Here is a 23,335-nt window from a genome sequence, read left to right as displayed (position 1 = left end):
CTGGAGGACCCCGCCAGAACCCCGGCTGCCGGTGGCCATGCCCGCACATCCCCCCGCGTGCCCCCCGGTGCCCCCACCGGGACCCCCACTGCCGGTCCCGGTGCCCGCACACCCCCCCCATTCCCCCCGCTGCCCCCACCGGGACCCCCATTGCGGTGCCGGTGCCCGCGGGCGGGGTCCCCCGGCCACCCCCCCCCCCCCCCCCCCCGTGCCCGGTAACGTGACCCGGTGCCGGCCGGCTCCTTTTCCACCCCATTAACCCCCGGCCCGCCCCCGGCGGCTCCTCCCCGCCCCGGGCCCCCCCCCGGTTCCACGGAGGGGGGGGGGGTGCCCGTCCCGCCGCCGCGGCCCCGCCGAGCCATAAAGCCCATGGGGAGCCGGCCGGGCTGAGCACGGCGGGACCCGCGACCCCCCCAGCAAGGTAAGGGCGGCCGGGGGGGGCACCGGGGGTCCCCCGTCCCCTCCCGGGGGGTCCCGAGGGCTGCGGGCACCGGCTGGTGGCGCTGAGATGGCACCGGCCCTGGAGAGGGGAGCCCCGTGACCCCTTGTCCCCCCCACCTCCGGTGGCACCGCAGCCCCGTTGTCCCCACATCCCTGTGTCGCCATCACCCCACGACCCCGTGACTCCGTGAGGCCACGTCCCTGTGTCCCCGTGTCCCTGTGTCCAGCCATCCCCGGGTCCCCAAATCCCCGTGTCCCCAAGTCCCCCACATCCCCAAATCCTTGTGTCCCACATTCCCATGTCCTCGTTTCTGTGTGTCCCCATGTCCCCATGTCCCCATGTCACGTACCACTGCGTCCTTGTGTCTCTGTATCCCCATGTTCCCTCATATCCCAGTGTCCCCATGTCCACCCATCGCCATGTCCCCATGTCCCCATATTTCCATGTCCCCATGTCTGCATGTTCCCATATTTCCATGTCCCCATATCCCCCTGTCTCCATGTCCCCACGTTCCCCCATCGCCATGTCCCAATGTCCCCATATTCCCGTGTCCCTGTGCCCCACAGCGATGTGTCCCCATCCCCCTGTGTCTCCATGTCCCCATGTCCCTCAGATCCCGTGTCCCTCTTCCATGTCCCCAACACCCTGTGCCCCACATCCCCATGTCACATATCCCCATGTCCTATGTCCCCATATCCCTGTGTCCCCTGTGTCCCACGTCCCCATCCCCTGTCCCCATGTCATGTATCCCCAGGTCCGGTGTCCCCAAGGCCCCTGTCCCTTTATCCCCATGTCCCCATATCCCCATGTCCCTGAATCCCCGTGTCCCCATGTCCCCATCCCTCTACCTGCTGTCCCCCCATCCCACTGTTTCCATTCCCCCCTCCCAGTGCAGGGACCCGGGGGGACAGCAGATCTGGGGGAGGGGGGCACACACAGCACCCCCCAGGTCCCCCTTTGTTGTCCCCCAGCCCCAGCTGGGATGGACCCTCCCCCAGCTGAACTGGGATGTGGGATATCCCGGATGTGGGTTATCCCAGGTGTGGGTTATCCTGGAATTTGCGTTATCCCAGGTGTGGGTTATCCCGGATGTGGGTTATCCCAGGTGTGGGTTATCCCAGGTGTGGGTTATCCCAGGTGTGGGTTATTCCTAGTGTCCCAGGTGTGGGTTATCCCATGTATGGGTTATCCCAGGTGTGGTTTATCCCAGGTGTGGGATATCCTGGAATTTGCGTTATCCCAGGTGTGGGTTATCCAGAGTGTGGGTTATCCCGGATGTGGGATATCCCAGGTGTGGGTTATCCCAGGTGTGGGTTATTCTGAGTGTCCCAGGTGTGGGTTATCCCAGGTGTGAGTTATCCTGGATGTGGGTTATTCTGAGTGTCCCAGGTGTGGGTTATCCCAGGTGTGGGTTATCCTGGAATTTGGGTTATCCCAGGTGTGGGTTATCCCAGGTGTGGGTTATTCTGAGTGTCCCAGGTGTGGGTTATCCCAGGTGTGAGTTATCCTGGATGTGGGTTATTCTGAGTGTCCCGGATGTGGGTTATCCCAGGTGTGGGTTATCCTGGAATTTGCGTTATCCCAGGTGTGGGTTATCCCAGGTGTAGGTTATTCTGAGTGTCCCGGATGTGGGTTATCCCAGGTGTGGGTTATCCTGGAATTTGCGTTATCCCAGGTGTGGGTTATCCCAGGTGTGGGTTATTCTGAGTGTCCCAGGTGTGGGTTATCCCAGGTGTGGGTTATCCTGGAATTTGGGTTATCCCAGGTGTGGGTTATCCCATGTATGGGTTATCCCATGTATGGGTTAACCCAGGTGTGGGTTATCCCGGATGTGGGATATCCCAGGTGTGGGTTATTCCGAGTGTCCCAGGTGTGGGTTATCCCAGGTGTGGGTTATCCCAGCTGTGGGTTATTCCAAGTGTGGGTTATTCCGAGTGTTCCAGGTGTGGGTTATCCTGGAATTTGGGTTATCTCAGGTGTGGGTTATCCCAAGTGTGGGTTATTCTTGGTGTGGGTTATTCCAGCTGTGGGTTATCCTGGAATCTATCCCAGGTGTGGATTATCCCACATGTTGGTTATTCCACGTGAGGTTTATCCTGGAATGTAGGTTATCCTGAAATTTAGGTTAATCTGGAATGTGGGCTATCCCAGCTGTGGGTTATCCCAGGTGTGGGTTATCCTGGAATTCAGGTTGTCCTGGATGTAGACTATCCCAGGTGTGGATTATCCCAGGTGTGAATTATCCCAGGTATGAGTTATCCCAGGTGTGGCTTATCCAGGTGTGGGTTATCCCGGGTGTGGGTTATCCCGGGGGTGGGTTATCCCAGGTATGAGTTATCCCAGGTGTGGGTTATCCGGGTGTGGGTTATCCCAGGTATGGGTTATCCCGGGTGTGGGTTATCCCGGGTGTGCGTTATCCTGGGTGTGGGTTATCCCAGGTATGAATTATCCCGGGTGTGGGTTATCCCGGGTGTGCGTTATCCTGGGTGTGGGTTATCCCAGGTATGAATTATCCCAGGTGTGGGTTATCCGGGTGTGGGTTATCCCAGGTATGAATTATCCCGGGTGTGGGTTATCTCGGGTGTGGGTTATCCTGGGTGTAATCCCAGATGTGGTTTATCCCAGGTGTGGGTTATCCCGGTGTGGGTGTGGGTTATCCCAGATGTGGGTTATCCCGGGTGTGGGTTATCCCGGGTGTGGGTTATCCCAGGTATGAGTTATCCCAGGTGTGGTTTATCTCGGGTATGGGTTATCCTGGGTGTGGGTTATCCCGGGTATGGGTTATCCCAGGTGTGGTTTATCTCGGGTATGGGTTATCCTGGGTGTGGGTTATCCCGGGTGTGGGTTATCCCAGGTGTGGTTTATCTCGGGTATGGGTTATCCTGGGTGTGGGTTATCCCAGGTGTGGTTTATCTCGGGTATGGGTTATCCCGGGTATGGGTTATCCCGGGTATGGGTTATCCCAGGTATGGGCTATCCAGACATCCCTTATCCCGGATGTGACCTAAGGCACCATTCTGGGGTCCCCCCGATGCTGTGAGGGGGATCCTGGCACGCCCGGGACCCCGGGGTCACCTTGGGGATGGGGGACATCCCCCAGGACCATGGCGGGGGGGACAGGGGTGCCCCAGGACACACAGTGGGGACAGAGCGGGGCCTGGCACCCTCATGGTGGCACTGACAGTGACAGGGGGCCCCTGGGACAGTGACAGGGACCCCTGGGACAGTGACAGGGACCCCTGGCACCCTCATGGTGGCACTGACAGTGACAGGGGGCCCCTGGGACTGTGACAGGGACCCCTGGGACAGTGACAGGGACCCCTGGCACCCTCATGGTGGCACTGACAGTGACAGGGGGCCCCTGGGACAGTGACAGGGACCCCTGGGACAGTGACAGGGACCCCTGGGACCCTCATGGTGGCACTGACAGTGACAGGGACCCCTTGGGACCTCGGTGGTGGCTGTGACAGTGACAGGGACCTCTGAGACCTACATTGGGGTGGGTGATGGGGGCCCCAGGGGTGACAGTGACAGTAGCGATGGGGGTCCCTGTGTCCCCTTGGTGGCAGTGGGGGTCCCTGTGTCCCCTCAGTGACAGTGACAGTAGTGATGGGGGTCCCTGTGTCCCCTCGGTGACAGTGACAGAAGCGATGGGGGTCCCTGTGTCCCCTCAGTGACAGTGACAGTAACAATGGGGGTCCCTGTGTCCCCTCGGTGACAGTGACAGTAGCGATGGGGGTCCCGGTGTCCCCTCGGTGACAGTGACAGAAGCGATGGGGGTCCCTGTGTCCCCTCGGTGACAGTGACAGAAGCGATGGGGGTCCCTGTGTCCCCTCAGTGACAGTGACAGTAACAATGGGGGTCCCTGTGTCCCCTCGGTGACAGTGACAGTAGCGATGGGGGTCCCTGTGTCCCCTCGGTGACAGTGACAGAAGCGATGGGGGTCCCTGTGTCCCCTCGGTGACAGTGACAGAAGCGATGGGGGTCCCTGTGTCCCCTCGGTGACAGTGGGGGTCCCTGTGTCCCCTCGGTGACAGTGACAGAAGCGATGGGGGTCCTGTGTCCCCTCGGTGACAGTGACAGAAGTGATGGGGGTCCTGTGTCCCCTCGGTGACAGTGACAGAAGCGATGGGGGTCCCTGTGTCCCCTCGGTGACAGTGACAGTAGCGATGGGGGTCCCTGTGTCCCCTCTGTGGCAGTGGGGGGTCCCTGTGTCCCCTCGATGACAGTGACAGAAGCGATGGGGGTCCCTGTGTCCCCTCTGTGGCAGTGGGGGTCCCTGTGTCCCCTCGGTGACAGTGACAGTAGCGATGGGGGTCCCTGTGTCCCCTCTGTGGCAGTGAGGGTCCCTGTGTCCCCTCGATGACAGTGACAGAAGCGATGGGGGTCCCTGTGTCCCCTCTGTGGCAGTGGGGGTTCCTGTGTCCCCTCGGTGACAGTGACAGCAGCGATGGGGGTCCCTGTGTCCCCTCGGTGACAGTGACAGTAGCGATGGGGGTCCCTGTGTCCCCTCGGTGACAGTGACAGAAGCGATGGGGGTCCCTGTGTCCCCTCGGTGACAGTGACAGTAGCGATGGGGGTCCCTGTGTCCCCTCGGTGACAGTGGGGGTCCCTGTGTCCCCTCGGTGACAGTGACAGAAGCGATGGGGGTCCTGTGTCCCCTCGGTGACAGTGACAGAAGTGATGGGGGTCCTGTGTCCCCTCGGTGACAGTGACAGAAGCGATGGGGGTCCCTGTGTCCCCTCGGTGACAGAAGCGATGGGGGTCCCTGTGTCCCCTCGGTGACAGTGACAGAAGCGATGGGGGTCCCTGTGTCCCCTCGGTGACAGTGACAGAAGCGATGGGGGTCCCTGTGTCCCCTCTGTGGCAGTGGGGGTCCCTGTGTCCCCTCGGTGACAGTGACAGAAGCGATGGGGGTCCCTGTGTCCCCTCTGTGGCAGTGGGGGTCCCTGTGTCCCCTCGGTGACAGTGACAGAAGCGATGGGGGTCCCTGTGTCCCCTCGGTGACAGTGACAGAAGCGATGGGGGTCCCTGTGTCCCCTCTGTGGCAGTGGGGGTCCCTGTGTCCCCTCGGTGACAGTGACAGAAGCGATGGGGGTCCCTGTGTCCCCTCTGTGGCAGTGGGGGTCCCTGTGTCCCCTCGGTGACAGTGACAGTAGCGATGGGGGTCCCTGTGTCCCCTCGGTGACAGAAGCGATGGGGGTCCCTGTGTCCCCTCGGTGACAGTGACAGAAGCGATGGGGGTCCCCGTGTCCCCTCGGTGACAGTGACAGTAGCGATGGGGGTCCCTGTGTCCCCTCGGTGACAGTGACAGAAGCGATGGGGGTCCCTGTGTCCCCTCGGCGGCCCTGGCGGTGTCGCGGGCCCCCCGGGACCCCCGCGCTGGCGGTGGCGGGCGCGCGGGGCTCTGCATCTTAACGAGGGCTCCGTGAAAGCGCCTTTGTCCCCCCGCCAGCCCCATTGAAACCTCGGCTCCGGCCGCACAATGGCCCCACTGTCCCTGTCCCCGTCCCTGTCCCCCCCCCCCCGCGCCACGGCCACCCCACCGCCACCCCCCGCTCCACCCCCGCCGCACCCACCCCGCGCCCCCCTCCTCAACTGGGGGGACCCCTCCGTGGGGCTGGGGAGCCGCTGCCCCCCAGATCCCAGTTACCCCAGTGCGGAGCAGCCCCGCGCCCCAGTTTGGGGACGGGGGTGACGGGGGGGCGCGGCTGGCGGAGCGCCCGGTCACGCCTGGCACCACCGTGGCGTGGGAACGGTGCCCGCGCCGCCGGTGCCAGCGGGACGCGGGGAATGGGGACGCGTCCCTGGGGCCCCCCCCCCCGCCACCCCCAGTCCTCCTGCACCCCCCATGTAGGGCCGGGCCTCTGCGGTGACCCCCAAAGTGACCAGAACCCCCCGAGGGGAAACTGAGGCACGGGGGGGTGTGTCATGGGGGGTTAATGAGTAACCGGTTGTGCCGCGGGCACCGGGAACAAGCTGCGGCTTGTCCCGAGCCGTGTCCGGCCACCAGAGCACGGCCGGGGGGCACGGGGGGCACGCGGGGCCCTCGGAGGGGGCGGGGACCCCAAAAACGGGGCAGGGGGGGTGGGGGGAAGAAAAGGGGGGTCAGGAGCCTAAAGAAGGGGGGAGGGCTCAAAAGAGGGGGGTCGGGTCCACCCTAGATGGGGGCAGGGGTGTGCAGAGACCCCCAAAGAAGCGGGCTGGGGACACTGTGGCTTTGGGGACACGGTGGCTTTGGGGACACGGTGGCTTTGGGGACATGGGGGGGACTTTAGGGGGCACAGTGACTTCAGGGACATGGGAGGCCCTGGGCACCCCAGGAACTTGAAGACACGGTGTGCCTTTGGGGACAGCCGGTGGCTCTGGGGACATGAGGGGTTCTGAGGACCCCCCAGCAGCTCCAGGACAGGCGGTGGCTTTGGGGACACAGCAGGTCTTGGGGGACACAGCAGCTCCAGGGACCCCCCAGCAGCTCCAGGACAGGCGGTGGCTTTGGGGACACAGCAGGTCTTGGGGGACACAGCAGCTCCAGGGACCCCCCAGCAGCTCCAGGACAGGCGGTGGTTTTGGGGACACAGCGGGTCTTGGGGGACACAGCAGCTCCAGGGACATGAGGGGTTCTGGGGACCCCCCAGCAGCTCCAGGACAGGCGGTGGCTTTGAGGACACAGCGGGTCTTGGGGGACACAGCAGCTCCAGGGACATGAGGGGTTCTGGGGACCCCCAGCAGCTTCCGGACACACGGTGGCTTTGGGGACACCCAGTGGCTCTGGGGACATGGCGAGCTCTGGGGACACAGTGGCTCTGTGGGGACAAGGTGGCTCCAGGGACCCCCAGGAGCCCATCTGGGAAGGAGCAGCTCCGTGTCCCCTCTTTGGGGACACCGATGTCCCCTCTGTCCCGGACGCCACCGTCCCTTCCAGGACATTTCTCTGGCGCAGCCAGGACAGTGGCGGTGCAACTCGTGTCCCCCAGCCTTGGCCGGCACGGGGACATGGAGCTCCAAGGAGACCCCCCCCGTGGTGCCACCACCTCCCCGTGTCCCCGTGTCCCCGTGTCCCCGGCACGCTGCCCTTCCGCGGCGGAAACCGTGGCGGGGCCAGAGGCTGGCGGGGGCTGAAAGGGCCTTTTTTGGGATGGGGACACCGGGACACGGGGACACCGGGGACACCGGGGAGGCGCCTGGCGCTGCCCCCGGCCATTTGTCCCTGTCACCTCCCATTCATCCCCTTCCTCTTCCTCCCGGATGCCCGGGACACTTCCGCGGCCACCAGAGCTGCCAGGGGACAGTGGGGGACACGGGGGGGACACAGAGGGGACAGGGAGGGATTTGGGATTGGAGGGGGGGGCACGTGGAGGGATGGAGGGATATGGGGATGGACAGAGGGACAGGGGGATGGACAGGGGATGGACAGAGGGACAGGGGGATGGACAGAGGGATAGGGGGACAGAGGGATGGTCAGAGGGACAGGGGGATGGACAGAGGGACAGGGGGATGGACAGAGGGATGGACAGAGGGATGGACAGAGATCTACAGGGATGGACAGAGGGATGGTCAGAGGGACAGGGGGATGGACAGAGGGACAGGGGGATGGACAGGGGATGGACAGAGGGATGGACAGAGATATACAGGGATGGACAGAGGGATGGACAGAGGGACATGGGGATGGATGGGGGATGGACAGAGATATCCAGGGATGGACAGAGGGATGGACAGAGATCTACAGGGATGGACAGAGGGATGGACAGAGGGACATGGGGATGGACAGAGATCTACAGGGATGGACAGAGGGATGGACAGAGGGACATGGGGATGGACAGAGGGATGGACAGAGATCTACAGGGATGGACAGAGGGATGGACAGAGGGACATGGGGGTGCAGAGCTACAGGGATGACCCCCCTGGTTCCCCACTGATGTCATCCTCCACCTGTCCCTCACCTGTCCCCCTTGATCACCCCCTCCACCTGTCCCTGTGTCCCTTTTGAGGACACCGCCCCACCTGTCCCTCACCTGTCCCTCACGTGTCCCCGTGTCACCTCTGATCACCGCTCACCTGTCCCTGAGTCCCCTGCAGCTGCCCCTCTCCACCTGTCCCTCCCCTGTCCCTGCGTCCTCCTTGGTGACACCCCTCCCCTGTCCCTCACCTGTCCCCACAGATGATGTCCTCCACCTGTCCCTCACGTGTCCCCCGTGTCACCTTTGATCATCGCTCCACCTGTCCCTCACGTGTCCCTGTGTCCCCCTTGATCAACCCCTCCCCTGTCCCCCACCTGTCCCTCATGTGTCCCCTCAGATGACGTCCTCCATGTGTCCCCCACCTGTCCCTCACCTGTCCCCGCAGATGACCTCCTCCATGTGTCCCCCACCTGTCCCTCATGTGTCCCCGCAGATGACGTCCTCCACCAAGGTGTACTACAGCCAGACCACGCAGACCGACAGCCGCCCGCTGATGGGGCCGGGGCTGCGGCGGCGCCGCGTGCTGACCAAGGACGGCCGCAGCAACGTGCGCATGGAGCACATCTCGGACAAGCGCTTCCTGTACCTCAAGGACCTGTGGACCACCTTCATCGACCTCCAGTGGCGCTACAAGCTCCTGCTCTTCTCCGCCACCTTCGCCGGCACCTGGTTCGCCTTCGGCGTGGTCTGGTACCTGGTGGCCGCGGCGCACGGCGATCTGCTGGAGTTCGAGCCGCCCGCCAACCACACGCCGTGCGTGATGCAGGTGCACACGCTGACCGGCGCCTTCCTCTTCTCCCTCGAGTCGCAGACCACCATCGGCTACGGCTTCCGCTACATCAGCGAGGAGTGCCCGCTGGCCATCGTGCTGCTCATCACCCAGCTGGTGCTGACCACCATCCTGGAGATCTTCATCACCGGCACCTTCCTGGCCAAGATCGCGCGGCCCAAGAAGCGCGCCGAGACCATCAAGTTCAGCCAGAACGCGGTGGTGGCGCAGCACGACGGCAAGACCTGCCTGATGATCCGCGTGGCCAACATGAGGAAGAGCCTCCTGATCGGCTGCCAGGTCACCGGGAAGCTGCTGCAGACCCACCTCACCAAGGAGGGCGAGAGCGTCCGGCTCAACCAGCTCAACGTGGACTTCCAAGTGGACACGTCCTCGGACAGCCCCTTCCTCATCCTGCCGCTGACCTTCTACCACGTGGTGGACGAGGCCAGCCCGCTGCGGGACGTGTCCCTGCGCTCGGGGGACGGCGACTTCGAGCTGGTGGTCATCCTGAGCGGCACCGTGGAGTCGACGAGCGCCACGTGCCAGGTGCGCACGTCCTACCTGCCCGAGGAGATCCTGTGGGGCTACGAGTTCACGCCGGCCATCTCGCTGTCGGCCAGCGGCAAGTACGTGGCCGACTTCAGCCTCTTCGACCGCGTGGTCAAGGTGGCGGCGCCCTGCTGTCACCACGAGGCCGTCCGGTTCGGGGACCCCGAGAAGGTCAAGCTGGAGGAGTCGCTGCGGGAGGCGGAGCGGGAGGGGGAGGGGGCCCCGCTCAGCGTCCGCATCAGCAACGTCTGAGGGGGGACAGAGAGGTGACGTCGGCACCGGGGTGGCGCCGGGGCGAGGGTGGTGGCGGATGGTGGAGGTGTCGCCGTGTCTGGAGGTACCGCCAGGTTCAAGGGGACACCAACATCTGGGGGTGCCACCAACATCTAGAGGTGCCACCAGCCCCAGAGGGACACCAGCATCTGGGGGTGTCACCAGTGCTGGAGGTGCCACCAGCCCTAAAGAGACACCAACATCTGGGGGTGTCACCAGCGCTGGAGGTGCCACCAGCCCTAAAGGGACACCAGCATCTGGGAGCGTCACCAGCCCCAAAGGGACACCAGCATCTGGGGGTGCCACCAGCCCCAAAGGGACACCAACATCTGGGGGTGTCACCAGCGCTGGAGGTGCCACCAGCCCCAAAGGGACACCAACATCTGGGGGTGTCACCAGTGCTGGAGGTGCCACCAGCCCTAAAGGGACACCAGCATCTGGGGGTGTCACCAGCGCTGGAGGTGCCACCAGCCCCAAAGGGACACCAACATCTGGGGGTGTCACCAGCCCCAAAGGGACACCAGCATCTGGAGGTACCACCAGCCCTGGAGGTGTCATCAAGTCTGGAGGTGTCACCAGTCTCAGAGTGTCACCAGCTCTGAAGGTGCCACCAGCCCCAGACTGTCTCCAGCACCTGGAGGTGTCACCAGCCTCAGAGTGTCACCAAGTTTGGAAGTGTCACCAGCCCCAAGGGGACACAAGTGTCTGGAGCTGCCACCAGTCCCAAAGTGTCACCAACCCCTGGAGGTGTCACCAACATCTGGAGGTGCCACCAGCCCCAAAGTGACACCAGTGCCTGGAGGCATCACCAACGCTTGAAGGTGACATCAACGCTTGGAGGTGACTCCAGCCCCAAAGTGCCACCCATGCCTGGAAGTGTCACCAACATCTGGAAGTGCCATCAGTCCCAAGATGCCACCAATGCCTGGATGTGTCACTAAGCCCTGGAGGTGTCACCAGCATCTGGAAGTGCCACCAGCCCCAAGGTGCCACCAGTCTCTAAAAGTGTCACCAACGCCCAGAAGAGCCACCAGCCAAGATTCCACCAATGCCCAGAAGTGTCACTAAGGCCTGGAAGTGCCACCATCTGGAGGTGACACCAAGCCCTGGAGGTGACACCAGCCTCAAAGTGCCACCAACCCATGGAGATGCCACCATGCCTGGAGGTGCCACCAATCCCTAAGTGCCACCAATGCCTGAAAGTGTCACCAACCCCTGGAGGTGCCACCAGTCCCAAAGTGCCACCAGCTCCTGGAAATGCCACCAAGCCCTGGAGGTGCCACGAGCCCTAAGATGGCACCAGTCCCTGGAGGTGACACCAGTCCCTGGTGCCCCAAAGTGCCACCAATCCCTGGAGGTGCCACCAGCCCCGAAGTGCCACCAATGCCTAGAATTGCCACCAACCCCTGGAGGTGCCACCAGCCCTGAAGTGCCACCAACCCCTGGAGGTGCCACCAGCCCCCACAGGGCGCCGCTGCTCCCCACCCTGCCAGGGGAAACTGAGGCAGGAGACCCTCCCAAACCCCCCCCCCCCAAGCGCTGGACCCCCCCTCCCCTGTCCCGCCCCCCCAACTCCGGGCAGTGTCGGGGGGTCCCCCCGGGGTGTCACCGATAATCGGCCACCGTGTCCCCTCTCCCCACCCCCCCCCCGGGCCGGGGTCCCCTCCCCCCCGCCCGTCGCTGCTGCTTAACGTAGACCCCGCAATTAACGCGGCCCCCCCGCGCCGGGGCAATTAGTGCCACTAATTAAAGGTGTCAGTAATGAGGAAGGAGCGGGACCCCCCCCGGGACCCCCCCAAGCCGCCCTTCCCCCCCCCCCGCCCCCCCGGGGGGGCCCGAGCTCGGTTTGGGGGTGGCGGGGGAGGGGCAGGAGTTCAATAAAGGTGACGTCGATGGTGGGGTGTGTCCCCATTGTCCCCCCATTGTCCCCCCAGCCCCCAGGGACCCCCCCCCACAATGTCCCCAGGGGTCCCAAATGTCCCCCAATGCCACCAGGGACCCCCCCCCCCCCAGTGTCTCTCAGGGTCTCCTGCAGCCCCCAGGGTCCCCCCACAATGTCCCCAGTATCTTCTCAATGTCCCCAGGGACCCCACAATGTCCTCCCAACGTCCCCAGTGACTCCCCAGCGTCCCCTCAATGTCCCCAGAGATCTCCTCAGTGTCCCCATGGAGCCCCCAGTGTCCCCAGGGAACCCCCACTGTGCCGAGGGACCCACTCAGTGTCCCCCCAGTGTCCCCAAATGTCCCCAAGGGCCTCCCAGTGTCCCAAGGGACCCCCTCGAAATGTCCCCCAGGGTGGTGGCATCCTCCGTGTCCCCAGGGACCTCCCAATGTCCCTTTAATGTCCCCAGTGTCCCCACAGTGTCACCAGGCCAGGTAAAGGACACAGGTTTATTTCCAGTACCCCTGCCACGCTCCCAGTACGGGGGGGCCACCGGGACCAGTGGGACACCTGTCCCCAGGTGGTGGCACCTGCCCCGCCCTGGGGACCGAGAGGGGACAAGGAGGGACAATGGGGGGGAGGGGACAAAGGGGGAATGAGGGGAGGGGACAAGGGGAGAATGGGAGGGGACAATGAGGGGGACAAGAGGGGACACAAAGAGGGGACAAAGAGGGGACACGGGGACCCCCCCAGCCCCCCAAGGTCCAGAGGCAGCGGCGGCGAAGGCACCGGTGAGGCTTTAAAAAAAACCGCAGTGAAAATCCCGCGGGAATTCCCCAAAATCCCGCGGGAATTCCCCAAAATCCTGCTGGAATTCCCCAAAATCCCATGGAGCTCCTAAAATCCCAAGAGAATTTCAAAAATCCCGCAGGAATTCCCAAAATCCTGCTGGAATTCCCCAAAATCCCATGGAGCTCCTAAAGTTCCAAGAGAATTCTGAAAATCCCGCTGGAATTCCCAAAATCCCGCTGGAATTCCCCAAAATCCCATGGAACTCCTAAAATCCCACGAGAATTCCGAAAATCCTGCTGGAATTCCCAGAATCCCGCGGGAATTCCCCAAAATCCGGCGGAATTCCGGGAATCGGGAAAAAGCGTCCGGGGGCGGAGGCGACTTCACACCAGGAACGAGGAGGTTTGCTTGAACTCGCCCTGTGGGGACACGGACAGCCATGAGGACAGACATGGGGACAGACAGGGGACAGACATGGGGACAGTGACAGCCATGGGGACAGACATGGGGACAGACAGGGGACAGACATGGGGACAGACATGGGACAGACATGGGGACAGACATGGGGACAGTGACACCCATGGGGACAGACATGGGGACAGACAGGGGACAGACATGGGGACAGACATGGGGACAGTGACACCCATGGGGACAGACATGGGGACAGACACGGGGACAGCCATGGGGACAGACATGGGGACAGACATGGGGACAGTGACAGCCATGGGGACAGACATGGGGACAGACATGGGGACAGACATGGGGACAGACAGGGGACAGCCAGGGGGACAGACATGGGGACAGACACGGGGACAGACACGGGGACAGACACGGGGACAGACATGGGGACAGTGATATCCATGGGGACAGACACGGGGACAGTGACAGCCATAGGGACAGACAAGGGGACAGACACGGGGACAGCCATGGGGACAGACACGGGGACAGACATGGGGACAGTGACATCCATGGGGACAGCCATGGGGACAGCCATGGGGACAGTGACATCCATGGGGACAGACACAGGGACAGTGACAGCCATAGGGACAGACACGGGGACAGTGACAGCCATGGGGACAGACATGGGGACAGTGACAGCCATGGGGACAGACATGGGGACAGACACGGGGACAGCCATGGGGACAGTGACATCCATGGGGACAGACAAGGGGACAGACACGGGGACAGCCATGGGGACAGACACGGGGACAGCCATGGGGACACTGACATCCATGGGGACAGCCATGGGGACAGCCATGGGGACAGTGACATCCATGGGGACAGACACGGGGACAGCCATGGGGACAGTGACATCCATGGGGACATCGATATCGATGGGGATAGTGATGGGACATTGACAGGGACATTCATGGGGACAATGACAGGGACAGGGCCATCACTGGGGACACGGTGACACCTACGGGGACATGGGGACACCAATGGGGACATCACTGGGAACATGGGGACATCACTGGGGACATCACTGGGGACACGGTGACACCAATGGGGACATGGGGACATCACTGGGGACATCACTGGGGACATCACTGGGGACATCACTGGGGACACGGTGACACCAATGGGGACATGGGGACATCACTGGGGACATCACTGGGGACATCACTGGGGACACGGTGACACCAATGGGGACATGGGGACATCACTGGGGACATCACTGGGGACATCACTGGGGACACGGTGACACCAATGGGGACATGGGGACATCACTGGGGACATCACTGGGGACACGGTGACACCAATGGGGACATGGGGACATCCCTGGGGCCACCACAGGTGACCACATCCCCCCCCACCACCCCCCAGGACCCTCCTGCCAAGGGACACTGGGGACACCGGGGTGTCCCCCTGCCACTGGGGTGTCCCCACCAGGGGGCGGTGGCAGGTCCTGGTGTCCCCACGGTGTCCCCACGGTGTCCTCACCTCGCTGCGCCGCGAGGGCTGGCTGTAAATCACCTTCTTGCCGCCGGCACTGCGGGAAAACCGGGGAGTTTGGGGATGTGCCACCCCCCCGTCCCCTCTGTCCCCACCAGGGGACACCCAAGGGACCGGGGTGACACCGGGGTGACACCGGGGGTGACACCAAGGTGACACCAGGGTGACACCGGGGGGGGGTGGGGTCACCAGGAGGAGGAGGTGGCTCCGGTGTCACTCACTCTGTTTTTTCTGGAACAAAGGGAAAGGACGGGGTCAGGGGGGGAGGGGACACGGGGGGGGACATTGCTGGGACAGGGGGACACCTTGGGGACACCCCCAGGGACACGGGGCCACGCCCAGGCCTCCCCACACTGTTCCCAGTCCCTCCCAGATCATTCCCAGTCCATCCCAGTCCATCCCAGTCCATCCCCATCCCCTCCAGTCCATCCCAGTCCCTCCCAGTCCATTCCCAGTCCATCCCAGTCCCTCCCAGTCCATTCCCAGTCCATCCCAGTCCCTCCCAGTCCATTCCTAGTCCATCCCAGTCCCTCCCAGTCTCTCCAGTCCATTCCCAGTCCATCCCAGTCCATTCCCAGTCCATCCCAGTCCATTCCCAGTCCCTCCCAGTCCATCCCAGTCCATCCCAGTCCATTCCCATCCCCTCCAGTCCATCCCAGTCCATTCCCAGTCCCTCCCAGATCATTCCCAGTCCATTCCCAGTTCATCCCAGTCTATTCCCAGTCCATCCCAGTCCATCCCCGTCCCCTCCAGTCCATTCCCAGTCCATCCCAGTCCGTCCCAGTCCATTCCCAGTCCCTCCCAGTCCCTCCCTGTCCATTCCCAGTCCATCCCAGTCCATTCCCAGTCCATCCCAGTCCATTCCCAGTCCCTCCCAGTCCCTCCAGTCCATTCCCAGTCCATCCCCATCCCCTCCAGTCCATTCCCAGTCCCTCCCAGTCCATCCCAGTCCATTCCCAGTCCCTCCCAGTCCCTCCCAGTCCATCCCAGTCCATCCCAGTCCATCCCAATCCCTCCCAGTCCATTCCCAGTCCCTCCCAGTCCATCCCAGTCCATCCCAGTCCCTCCCAGTCACTCACTGCCGAAGTAGCCGCGCCTGTAGGCGAACCAGACGCCGAATGCGGCGAGCGCCAGGACCAGGAGCAGCAGCACCACGGCGGCCACGATGCCGCCCACGTTCACCTCGCCTGCGGGACACGGAGCGGGGATCGGGGGATCCCACGGGATCAGAGGGGACCCCACGGGATCAGGGGGATTGGGAGGGATTTGGGAATCCCACGGGATCGGGGGGACCCCACGGGAACAGGGGGGGTCCCATGGGAATGGGGGGGATCCCACAGGAATGGGGAACCCCACGGGATCAGGGGATCCCACGGGATCAGAGGGGATTGGGAGGGATCCCATGGGTTTGGGGGGATCCCACAGGATAGGGGGGATCCCACAGGATTGAGGGTTCCCATGGGTTTGGGGGGATCCCACAGGATTGAGGGTTCCCATGGGTTTGGGGGGATCCCACTTGGGGGGATCAGGGGATCCCACTGGATTGAGGGGGGATGCAACAGGATCCGGGGGATCGGGAGGGATCAAGGAGATCCCACAGGATCGGCGGATCCCCACAGGATCTGGGGGGATCAGGAGGGATCCCACAGGATTGAGGGATCCCATGGGTTTGGGGGGATCCCATGGAATCAGGGGAACCCCCTGGATTGAGGGGGGATCCCACAGGACTGGGGGGATCCCACGGGATCAGAGGGATTGGGAGGGATCGCACAGGATTAAGGGATCCCATGGGTTTGGGGGGTTCCCACAGGACTGGGGGATCCCACAGGATCAGGAGGGATCCTGCAGGATCGAGGGATCCCATGGGCTTGGGGGGATCCCCCTGGACTGAGGGGGATCCCACGGGATCAGGGGGGATCGGGAGGGATCCCATGGGACTGGGGGGGATCCCACAGGATCGAGAGGGATCCCGTGGGATTGAGAGGATCCCACGGGTTCTGGGGGATCCCAGCACCGATAGGGGGGATTTTGGGGTGCCCAGCTCCAAATGGGGCTGGGATTGGGATTGGATCCACCTGGATCCCGACAGGGAGCGGATCCTGGCGGGAATTCCAGGATTCCCACCTCCCATCCCCTGTGGGATCCCTCCTCATTCCCCCATTCCTGCTATCCCGGGGCTCGTTAACATAATTAATGGGGTGGGGGCTGCTCCGAAGTCCAGCAGGGCCTGGAAAAGGGGTGGGAGAGGCAGGAATGGGATCGGGGTGGGGATCGGGATTGGGATCAGGATCGGGATCACGATGGGGATGGGGATGGGAATTGGGATCGGGACTGGGATGGGGATCAAGATTGGGATTGGGATGGAGATTGGGAATCGGGATCAGGATTGGGATTGGGATCACGATGGGGATGGGGAACAGGATGGGGATGGGAATTGGGATTGGGATCGGGATGGGGATCAGGGATCAAGATTGGGACTGGGATGGGGATTGGGAATCGGGATCAGGATTGGGATTGGGATCACGATGGGGATGGGGAACAGGATGGGGATGGGGATTGGGATCGGGATCAGGGATCAAGATTGGGATTGGGATGGGGATTGGGAATCGGGATCAGGATTCGGATCAGGATGGGGATCGGGATCAGGATTGGGATTGGGATGGGGACCAGAATGGGAATGGGGATGGAGATTGGGATTGGGATTGGGATTGGGATTGGGATGGGGATCCAGATCAGGGATGGGAATAGGGATCGAGATTGGGATCAAGATGGGGATGGGGATTGGGATCAGGATCACGATGGGGATGGGGAACAGGATGGGGATGGGGATTGGGATTGTGATCGGGACTGGGATCGGGATCAGGGATCAAGATAGGGATCAGGATGGGGATGGGGATTGGGAATTGGGATCAGAATTGGGATGGGGATTGGGATGGGGATCGGGATCAGGATAGGGATTGGGATTGGGAATCAGGATCAGGATTGGGATTGGGATCAGGATCGGGATTGGGACTGGGACCAGAATGGGGATGGGGATGGAGACTGGGATCGGGATTGGGATCAGGGTGGGGATCGGGACTGGGATCAGGGACGGGAATAGGGATCAAGATTGGATCAGGATGGGGATGGGGATTGGGATGGGGATTGGGCTCGGGAATCGGGATCAGGATTGGGATTGGGATCCGGTTGGGGATGGGGATGGAGATTGGGATGGGGATTGGGACTGGGATCAGGATTGGGATTGGGACTGGGATCAGGATGGGGATTGGGATGAGGATCAGGATGGGGATCGGGATGGGGAGTGGGATCTGGATGGGGATTGGGATCAGGATCAGGATTGGGATTGGGATGGGGACTGGGATCAGGATTGGGATTGGGATGGGGACTGGGATCAGGATTGGGATTAGGATGGGGACTGGGATCAGGATCGGGATTGGGATGGGGACTGGGATCAGGATTGGGATTGGGATGGGGACTGGGATCAGGATTGGGATCGGGATGGGGATTGGGATCTGGATGGGGATTGGGATCGGGATCAGGATTGGGATTGGGATGGGGATTGGGATCAGGATCGGGATTGGGATGGGGACTGGGATCGGGATCGCTCCTTACTGGCTTCCATGCGGAAGACGTCGGATTTCTGGGGGCTGCCCACGTTGTTGGAGGCCACGCAGTGATAATCACCCGTGTCCCAGCCCCCCACGGGCTCAAAGACCTGGAACGGGCAGGGATCAGGGAAAAGGGAAAAATGGGGGGAAAATGGGGGGAAATTTGAGAAAAAAATGGGGGGAATGGAGAAAAAATGGGGGAAAAACAGTGGGGAAATTGGGGGGAAAACAGAGAGAAAATGGGGAAAAATGTAGGGAAAATGGGGAGAAAATGTAGGGAAAATGAGGGGAAATTAAGGGGAAATGGGGAGAAAATAGGGAAAATGGGGGGAATAATGGGTTGGTAAAATGGGGAGAGAAATGGGGGGGAATGGGGAGAAAATAGGAGAGAAATGGGGGCAGGAAAAGGGGGGAAAGGGAGAGGAAAATGGGAGAAGGGGGAAAGGGAGGGGAAAAACGGGAAAAAGGGGCAGGAAAAGGGGGAAGGGGGAGAGAAAAGGACAGGAAAAGGGGAAAGGGAGAGGAAAACAGGGAAAAGGGGCAGGAAAAGGGGAGGAAAACAGGGAAAAGAGGCAGGAAAAGGGGAGAGAAACAGGGAAAAGGGAGAGGAAAAGGAGAAAAGGAGAGGGAGAGGGGCAGGAAAAGGGAGAGGAAAACAGGGAAAAGGGGCAAGAAAAGGGGAGAGAAACAGGGAAAAGGAGCAGGAAAAGGGGGAGGAAAACAGGGAAAAGGGCCAGGGAACGGGCAAAAGGGAGAGGAGAACAGGGAAAAGAGGCAGGAAAAGGGGAGGAAAACAGGGAAAAGGGGCAGGAAAATGGGAGAGAAACAGGGAAAAGGACAGGAAAAGGGGGAAAGGGAGAGGAAAATAGGGAAAAGGGGCAGGAAAAGGGGAGAGAAACAGGGAAAAGGACAGGGAAAGGGAGAGGAAAATAGGGAAAAGGGGCAGGAAAAGGGGAGAGAAACAGGGAAAAGGAGAGAGGAAAAGGAGAAAAGGAGGGGGAGAGGGGCAGGAAGGCCCCGGCACTGACCAGCTCCCCCGTGCGCGGGTCCAGGCTGTAGGAGGAGTTGCGGAAGGCGGGGCTGGATTTGGGGTCCTGGGGCAGCTCGGTGCCGTCTTTGTACCAGCGGAAGGTGGGCGGCGGCGAGCCCTGGCTCTCGGAGCAGCGCAGCACGGCCCGGGCACCCACCGTGGCCGAGCTGGGCACGTGCGCCAGCGGCTTCCCCGGGGGCACTGCGGACACACAGGGCATGGGGACGGCACCGCCCGGAGTCACCGCGGGGACAGGGACAGCATCCCCCAGAGCCACCGCAGGGATGGGGACAGTGATGGCACCACCCGGAGTCACCACGGGAACAGGGACTGGCACTGCCCGGAGTCACCACGAGGACAGGACAGGGACAGGGACTGGCACCGCCCGGAGTCACCGCGGGGACAGGGACTGGCACTGCCCGGAGTCACCAGGGGGACAGGACAGGGACAGGGACAGGGACTGGCACTGTCCGGAGTCACCACGGGGACAGGACAGGGACAGGGACTGGCACTGCCCGGAGTCACCACAGGGACAGGGACTGGCACTGCCCGGAGTCACCACGGGGACAGGGACTGGCACCACCTGGAGTCACCACGAGGACAGGACAGGACAGGGACAGGGACTGGCACTGCCCGGAGTCACCACGGGACAGGGACAGGGACTGGCACTGCCCGGAGCCACCATGGGGACAGGGACAGGGACTGGCACTGCCCGGAGTCACCACGGGGACAGGGACAGGGACTGGCACTGCCCGGAGTCACCACGGGGACAGGGACAGGGACTGGCACTGCCCGGAGTCACCATGGGGACAGGGACAGGGACTGGCACTGCCCAAAGTCACCATGGGGACAGGGACAGGGACTGGCACTGCCCAAGTCACCATGGGGACAGGGACTGGCACTGCCCGGAGCCACCATGGGGACAGGGACTGGCACTGCCCGGAGCCACCATGGGGACAGGGACTGGCACTGCCCGGAGCCACCATGGGGACAGGGACTGGCACTGCCCGGAGCCACCATGGGGACAGGACAGGGACTGGCACCACCCGGAGTCACCACGAGGACAGGGACAGGGACTGGCACTGCCCAGAGCCACCACGGGGACAGGGATTGGCACTGCCCGGAGTCACCATGGGGACAGGGACAGGACTGGCACTGCCTGGAGTCACCACGGGGACAGGACAGGACAGGGACAGGATTGGCACTGCCCGGAGCCACCACAGGGACAGGGACTGGCACTGCCCGGAGTCACCACGGGGACAGGGACAGGGACTGGCACTGCCCGGAGTCACTGTGACATGGGACAGGGACAGTGATGGTGCCACCCGGAGCCACCACTGGGACAGGGACAGCTCTGCCTGGAGTCACCATGGGGACAGAGACGGGGACAGTGCCAGTGACCAGCGCTGCCCAGAGCCGCCCAGGGACGGGGACAAGGCCGGGGCCAGGGATGGGTGACAAGGACGACAAGTATGGGGCCGAGGACAGGGACAAGGACTGGGCCAGGGGCAACGGAGAGGGACAAGGATGGGGCCAAGGACAGGGACAGGAATGGGGACAGGGGACAAGGCCAAGGTTGGGGACAGGGTGGCCTCACCTTGGACGATGAGGTTGACCTCGGACTTGGCGATGTGGCTGCCATCGGCCACCACCTCGCAGATGTACTTCCCGCTGTCCTCCCGCGTCACCGACTGGAACCGGATGGACGTGGGCGAGAACTGGACACGGTCCCGGTATGGCTCTGGGGGGACACCGAGCTGGGACACCCAGGGGACACCACGGGGACGCCCCGGGGTCCCCCCAGTGCAGCTCTGCGGGACACAAGCTGGGACCCCACAGGACAGCCCCAATGGCCCCACGGCTTTGGGACCCCCCAAATGTCCCCACAGGGCTCCTCCAATGTCCCCACAGGCTCACGGCCTCCCTGGTGTCCCCCAATGTCCCCGATGCCCCAGTGTCACCAATGCCCCCAATGTCTCCAATGTCCCCGATGTCACCAATGCCCCCAATGTCCCAGTGTCCCCAATGCCCCCAGTGTCCCCGGTGTCCCCAATGTCCCTGGTGTCCCCAATGTCCCTGGTGTCCCCAATGTCCCCAGTATCCCCCAGTGTCCCCAGTGTCCCTGATGTCCCTGGTGCCCCCAATGTCCCTGGTGCCCCCAATGTCCCAGTATCCCCCAGTGTCCCCAGTGTCCCCAGTATCCCTGATGTCCCCAATGTCCCCAGTGTCCCTGATGTCCCCAGTGCCCCCAGTGTCCCTGGTGTCCCCAGTATCCCTGATGTCCCTGGTGCCCCCAGTGTCCCCAATGTCCCCCAGTATCCCCCAGTGTCCCCGGTGTCCCCAGTATCCCCCAGTGTCCCCGGTGTCCCCAGTATCCCCTGATGTCCCTGGTGCTCCCCAATGTCCCCGGTGTCCCCAGTGTCCCTGGTGTCCCCAATGTCCCCAATGTCCCCAGTGTCCCCCAATGTCCCCAGTGTCCCTGGTGTCCCCAGTATCCCTGATGTCCCTGGTGCCCCCAGTGCCCCTGGCGTCCCCAATGTCCCCAGTGCCCCTGGTGTTCCCCGGTGTCCCCAGTGTCCCCGATGTCCCCCAGTGTCCCAATGTCCCGGTACCTGTGAGCTCCCCCCCGTAGTAGATCAGCACCAGGGACGAGCCCCTCTGGAACTTCCACTCGATCCGGGCGCTGCCGGAGCCGGAGCGGAACGCGGCGCAGCGAATGTCCACGGCTGGGGAGGGAGCGGGTCACGGACCGGCACCGGACGGGACCGGCACCGGACAGAACCAGGACCGGGACCAGACAGAACCGGGACCAGGACTGGGACCAGACAGAACCGGCACTGGGAGCGGGACCGGACAGAACCAGGACTGGACAGAACAGGGACCGGGACCAGACAGAACTGGGACCAGGACTGGGACTGGACAGAACCGGGACCAGCACCGGACAGGGACCAAGACCAGACAGAACCGGGACCGGGCTGGGGTCACACAGAACCAGGACTGGACAGAACCGGGACCAGGACAGGCTGGGGTCACACAGAGCACCAGGACCGGGAGTGGGCCAGGGCCACAGAACTGAGACTGGACAGAACCGGGGTCACACAGAACAGGAGTGGGACCAGGACCGGACAGAACTGGGCTCAGCCAGAACCGGGACTGGCCAGAACCAGGCTCAGCCCAAACCGGTTCTGGGATCACCCAAAACCAGAATCGCCCCGAACTGGGACCACCCCAAAGCCGGCTGACCCCAAACCGAGCCCCCCAGACCTCCCCGGGTGGAGCCCCCACCCCGGGTTCGGGATGGCCCCGGGGCCGGTGACACCGTGGGGACACCGGGGACACGCACGGTGACACCGCGGGGACACCGGGGACACTCACGGTGACACCGTGGGGACACCGGGGACACTCACGGTGACACCGCGGGGACACGCACGGTGACACTCACGTTTGTGCTCCGGCACTTCCTGGTCCTCAGAGGTCACCTGGGCTGCGGCCAGCGCGGCTGCGAGGGACAGCGGGGCCGGGAGGTCACCGGGAGCCCCGGGCAGGCACAGCGGGGCCGGGGCCGGGAGGTCACCGGGAGCCCCGGGCACGGTCACCGGGCGCGGCCACTGGGAGCCGGAAAATCCCGTCCGGCCACCTCCCGCCCTGCCCAGCTCCTGCCCAGTTCTCTCCCAGTTTCTGCCCAGTTCTCTCCCAGTTCCTGCCCAGTTCTCTCCCAGTTTCTGCCCAGTTCTCTCCCAGTCTCTTCCCAGTTCTCTCCCAGTTTCTCCCCCAGTTCCTGCCCAGTTCTCTCCCAGACTCTCCCCAGTTCTCTCCCAATTTCTCCCCAGTTCTTTCCCAGCTCCTGCCCAGTTTCTTCCCAGTTTCTGCCCAGTTCTCTCCCAGCTCCTGCCCAGTTCTCTCCCACTTTCTCCCCAGTTCTCTCCCAGTTCCTGCCCAGTTTCTTCCAGTTCTCTCCCAGTTTTTTTCCCAGTTCTCTCCCAGTTTCTGCCCAGTTCTCTCCCAGTTTCTCCCCAGTTCTCTCCCAGTTTTTTCCCAGTTCTCTCCCAGTCCCTGCCCAGTTTCTACCCAGTC

General features: G+C 63.0%; 2 protein-coding genes across 27 annotated transcripts; one reads left to right on the top strand and one right to left on the bottom strand.

Annotated features, from left to right (window-relative positions):
- The first annotated feature begins 264 nt into the window (after positions 1 to 264).
- Positions 265 to 11,512, top strand: LOC137467967 (ATP-sensitive inward rectifier potassium channel 10-like). 26 transcript variants are annotated; one of them, XM_068179385.1, is made up of 6 exons: positions 265 to 421; positions 8,837 to 10,097; positions 10,171 to 10,206; positions 10,351 to 10,404; positions 10,459 to 10,873; positions 11,274 to 11,512. In XM_068179385.1, the coding sequence occupies exon 2, from the start codon at positions 8,837 to 8,839 to the stop codon at positions 9,974 to 9,976; it is 1,140 nt and encodes a 379-aa protein (XP_068035486.1). In that variant the 5' UTR covers positions 265 to 421; the 3' UTR covers positions 9,977 to 10,097; positions 10,171 to 10,206; positions 10,351 to 10,404; positions 10,459 to 10,873; positions 11,274 to 11,512. The 26 variants fall into 26 exon arrangements, with proteins under 26 accessions (XP_068035486.1, XP_068035491.1, XP_068035478.1 ...); XM_068179390.1 differs by lacking the exon at positions 10,351 to 10,404 and adding an exon at positions 10,315 to 10,332 and having other exon boundaries at positions 10,171 to 10,224; XM_068179377.1 differs by lacking the exon at positions 10,351 to 10,404 and adding an exon at positions 10,315 to 10,332 and having other exon boundaries at positions 10,171 to 10,224; positions 10,405 to 10,873.
- Positions 11,513 to 14,825: 3,313 nt separating this feature from the next.
- Positions 14,826 to 23,039, bottom strand: LOC137467972 (junctional adhesion molecule A-like; the record flags this gene model as incomplete). Its single annotated transcript, XM_068179394.1, has 7 exons — positions 14,826 to 14,854; positions 15,703 to 15,810; positions 18,236 to 18,338; positions 19,260 to 19,462; positions 20,859 to 21,002; positions 21,874 to 21,987; positions 22,704 to 23,039. Coding segments are annotated over 7 exons (1,022 nt in total), but the record flags the coding sequence as incomplete, so codon positions are not given.
- Positions 23,040 to 23,335: the final 296 nt, after the last annotated feature.

The sequence above is a fragment of the Anomalospiza imberbis genome, unplaced genomic scaffold (genome assembly GCF_031753505.1).
Source record: "Anomalospiza imberbis isolate Cuckoo-Finch-1a 21T00152 unplaced genomic scaffold, ASM3175350v1 scaffold_920, whole genome shotgun sequence".
Lineage (NCBI taxonomy): Eukaryota > Metazoa > Chordata > Aves > Passeriformes > Viduidae > Anomalospiza > Anomalospiza imberbis.
The sequence above is the reverse complement of the archived record's forward strand: the minus strand, read 5'-3'. Positions and strand labels throughout refer to the sequence as shown.

Coding starts and splice junctions, on each gene's coding strand:
- LOC137467967 (XM_068179392.1), top strand. CDS start 8,837: ATGACGTCCTCCACCAAGGTGTACTACAGCCAGACCACGCAGACCGAC.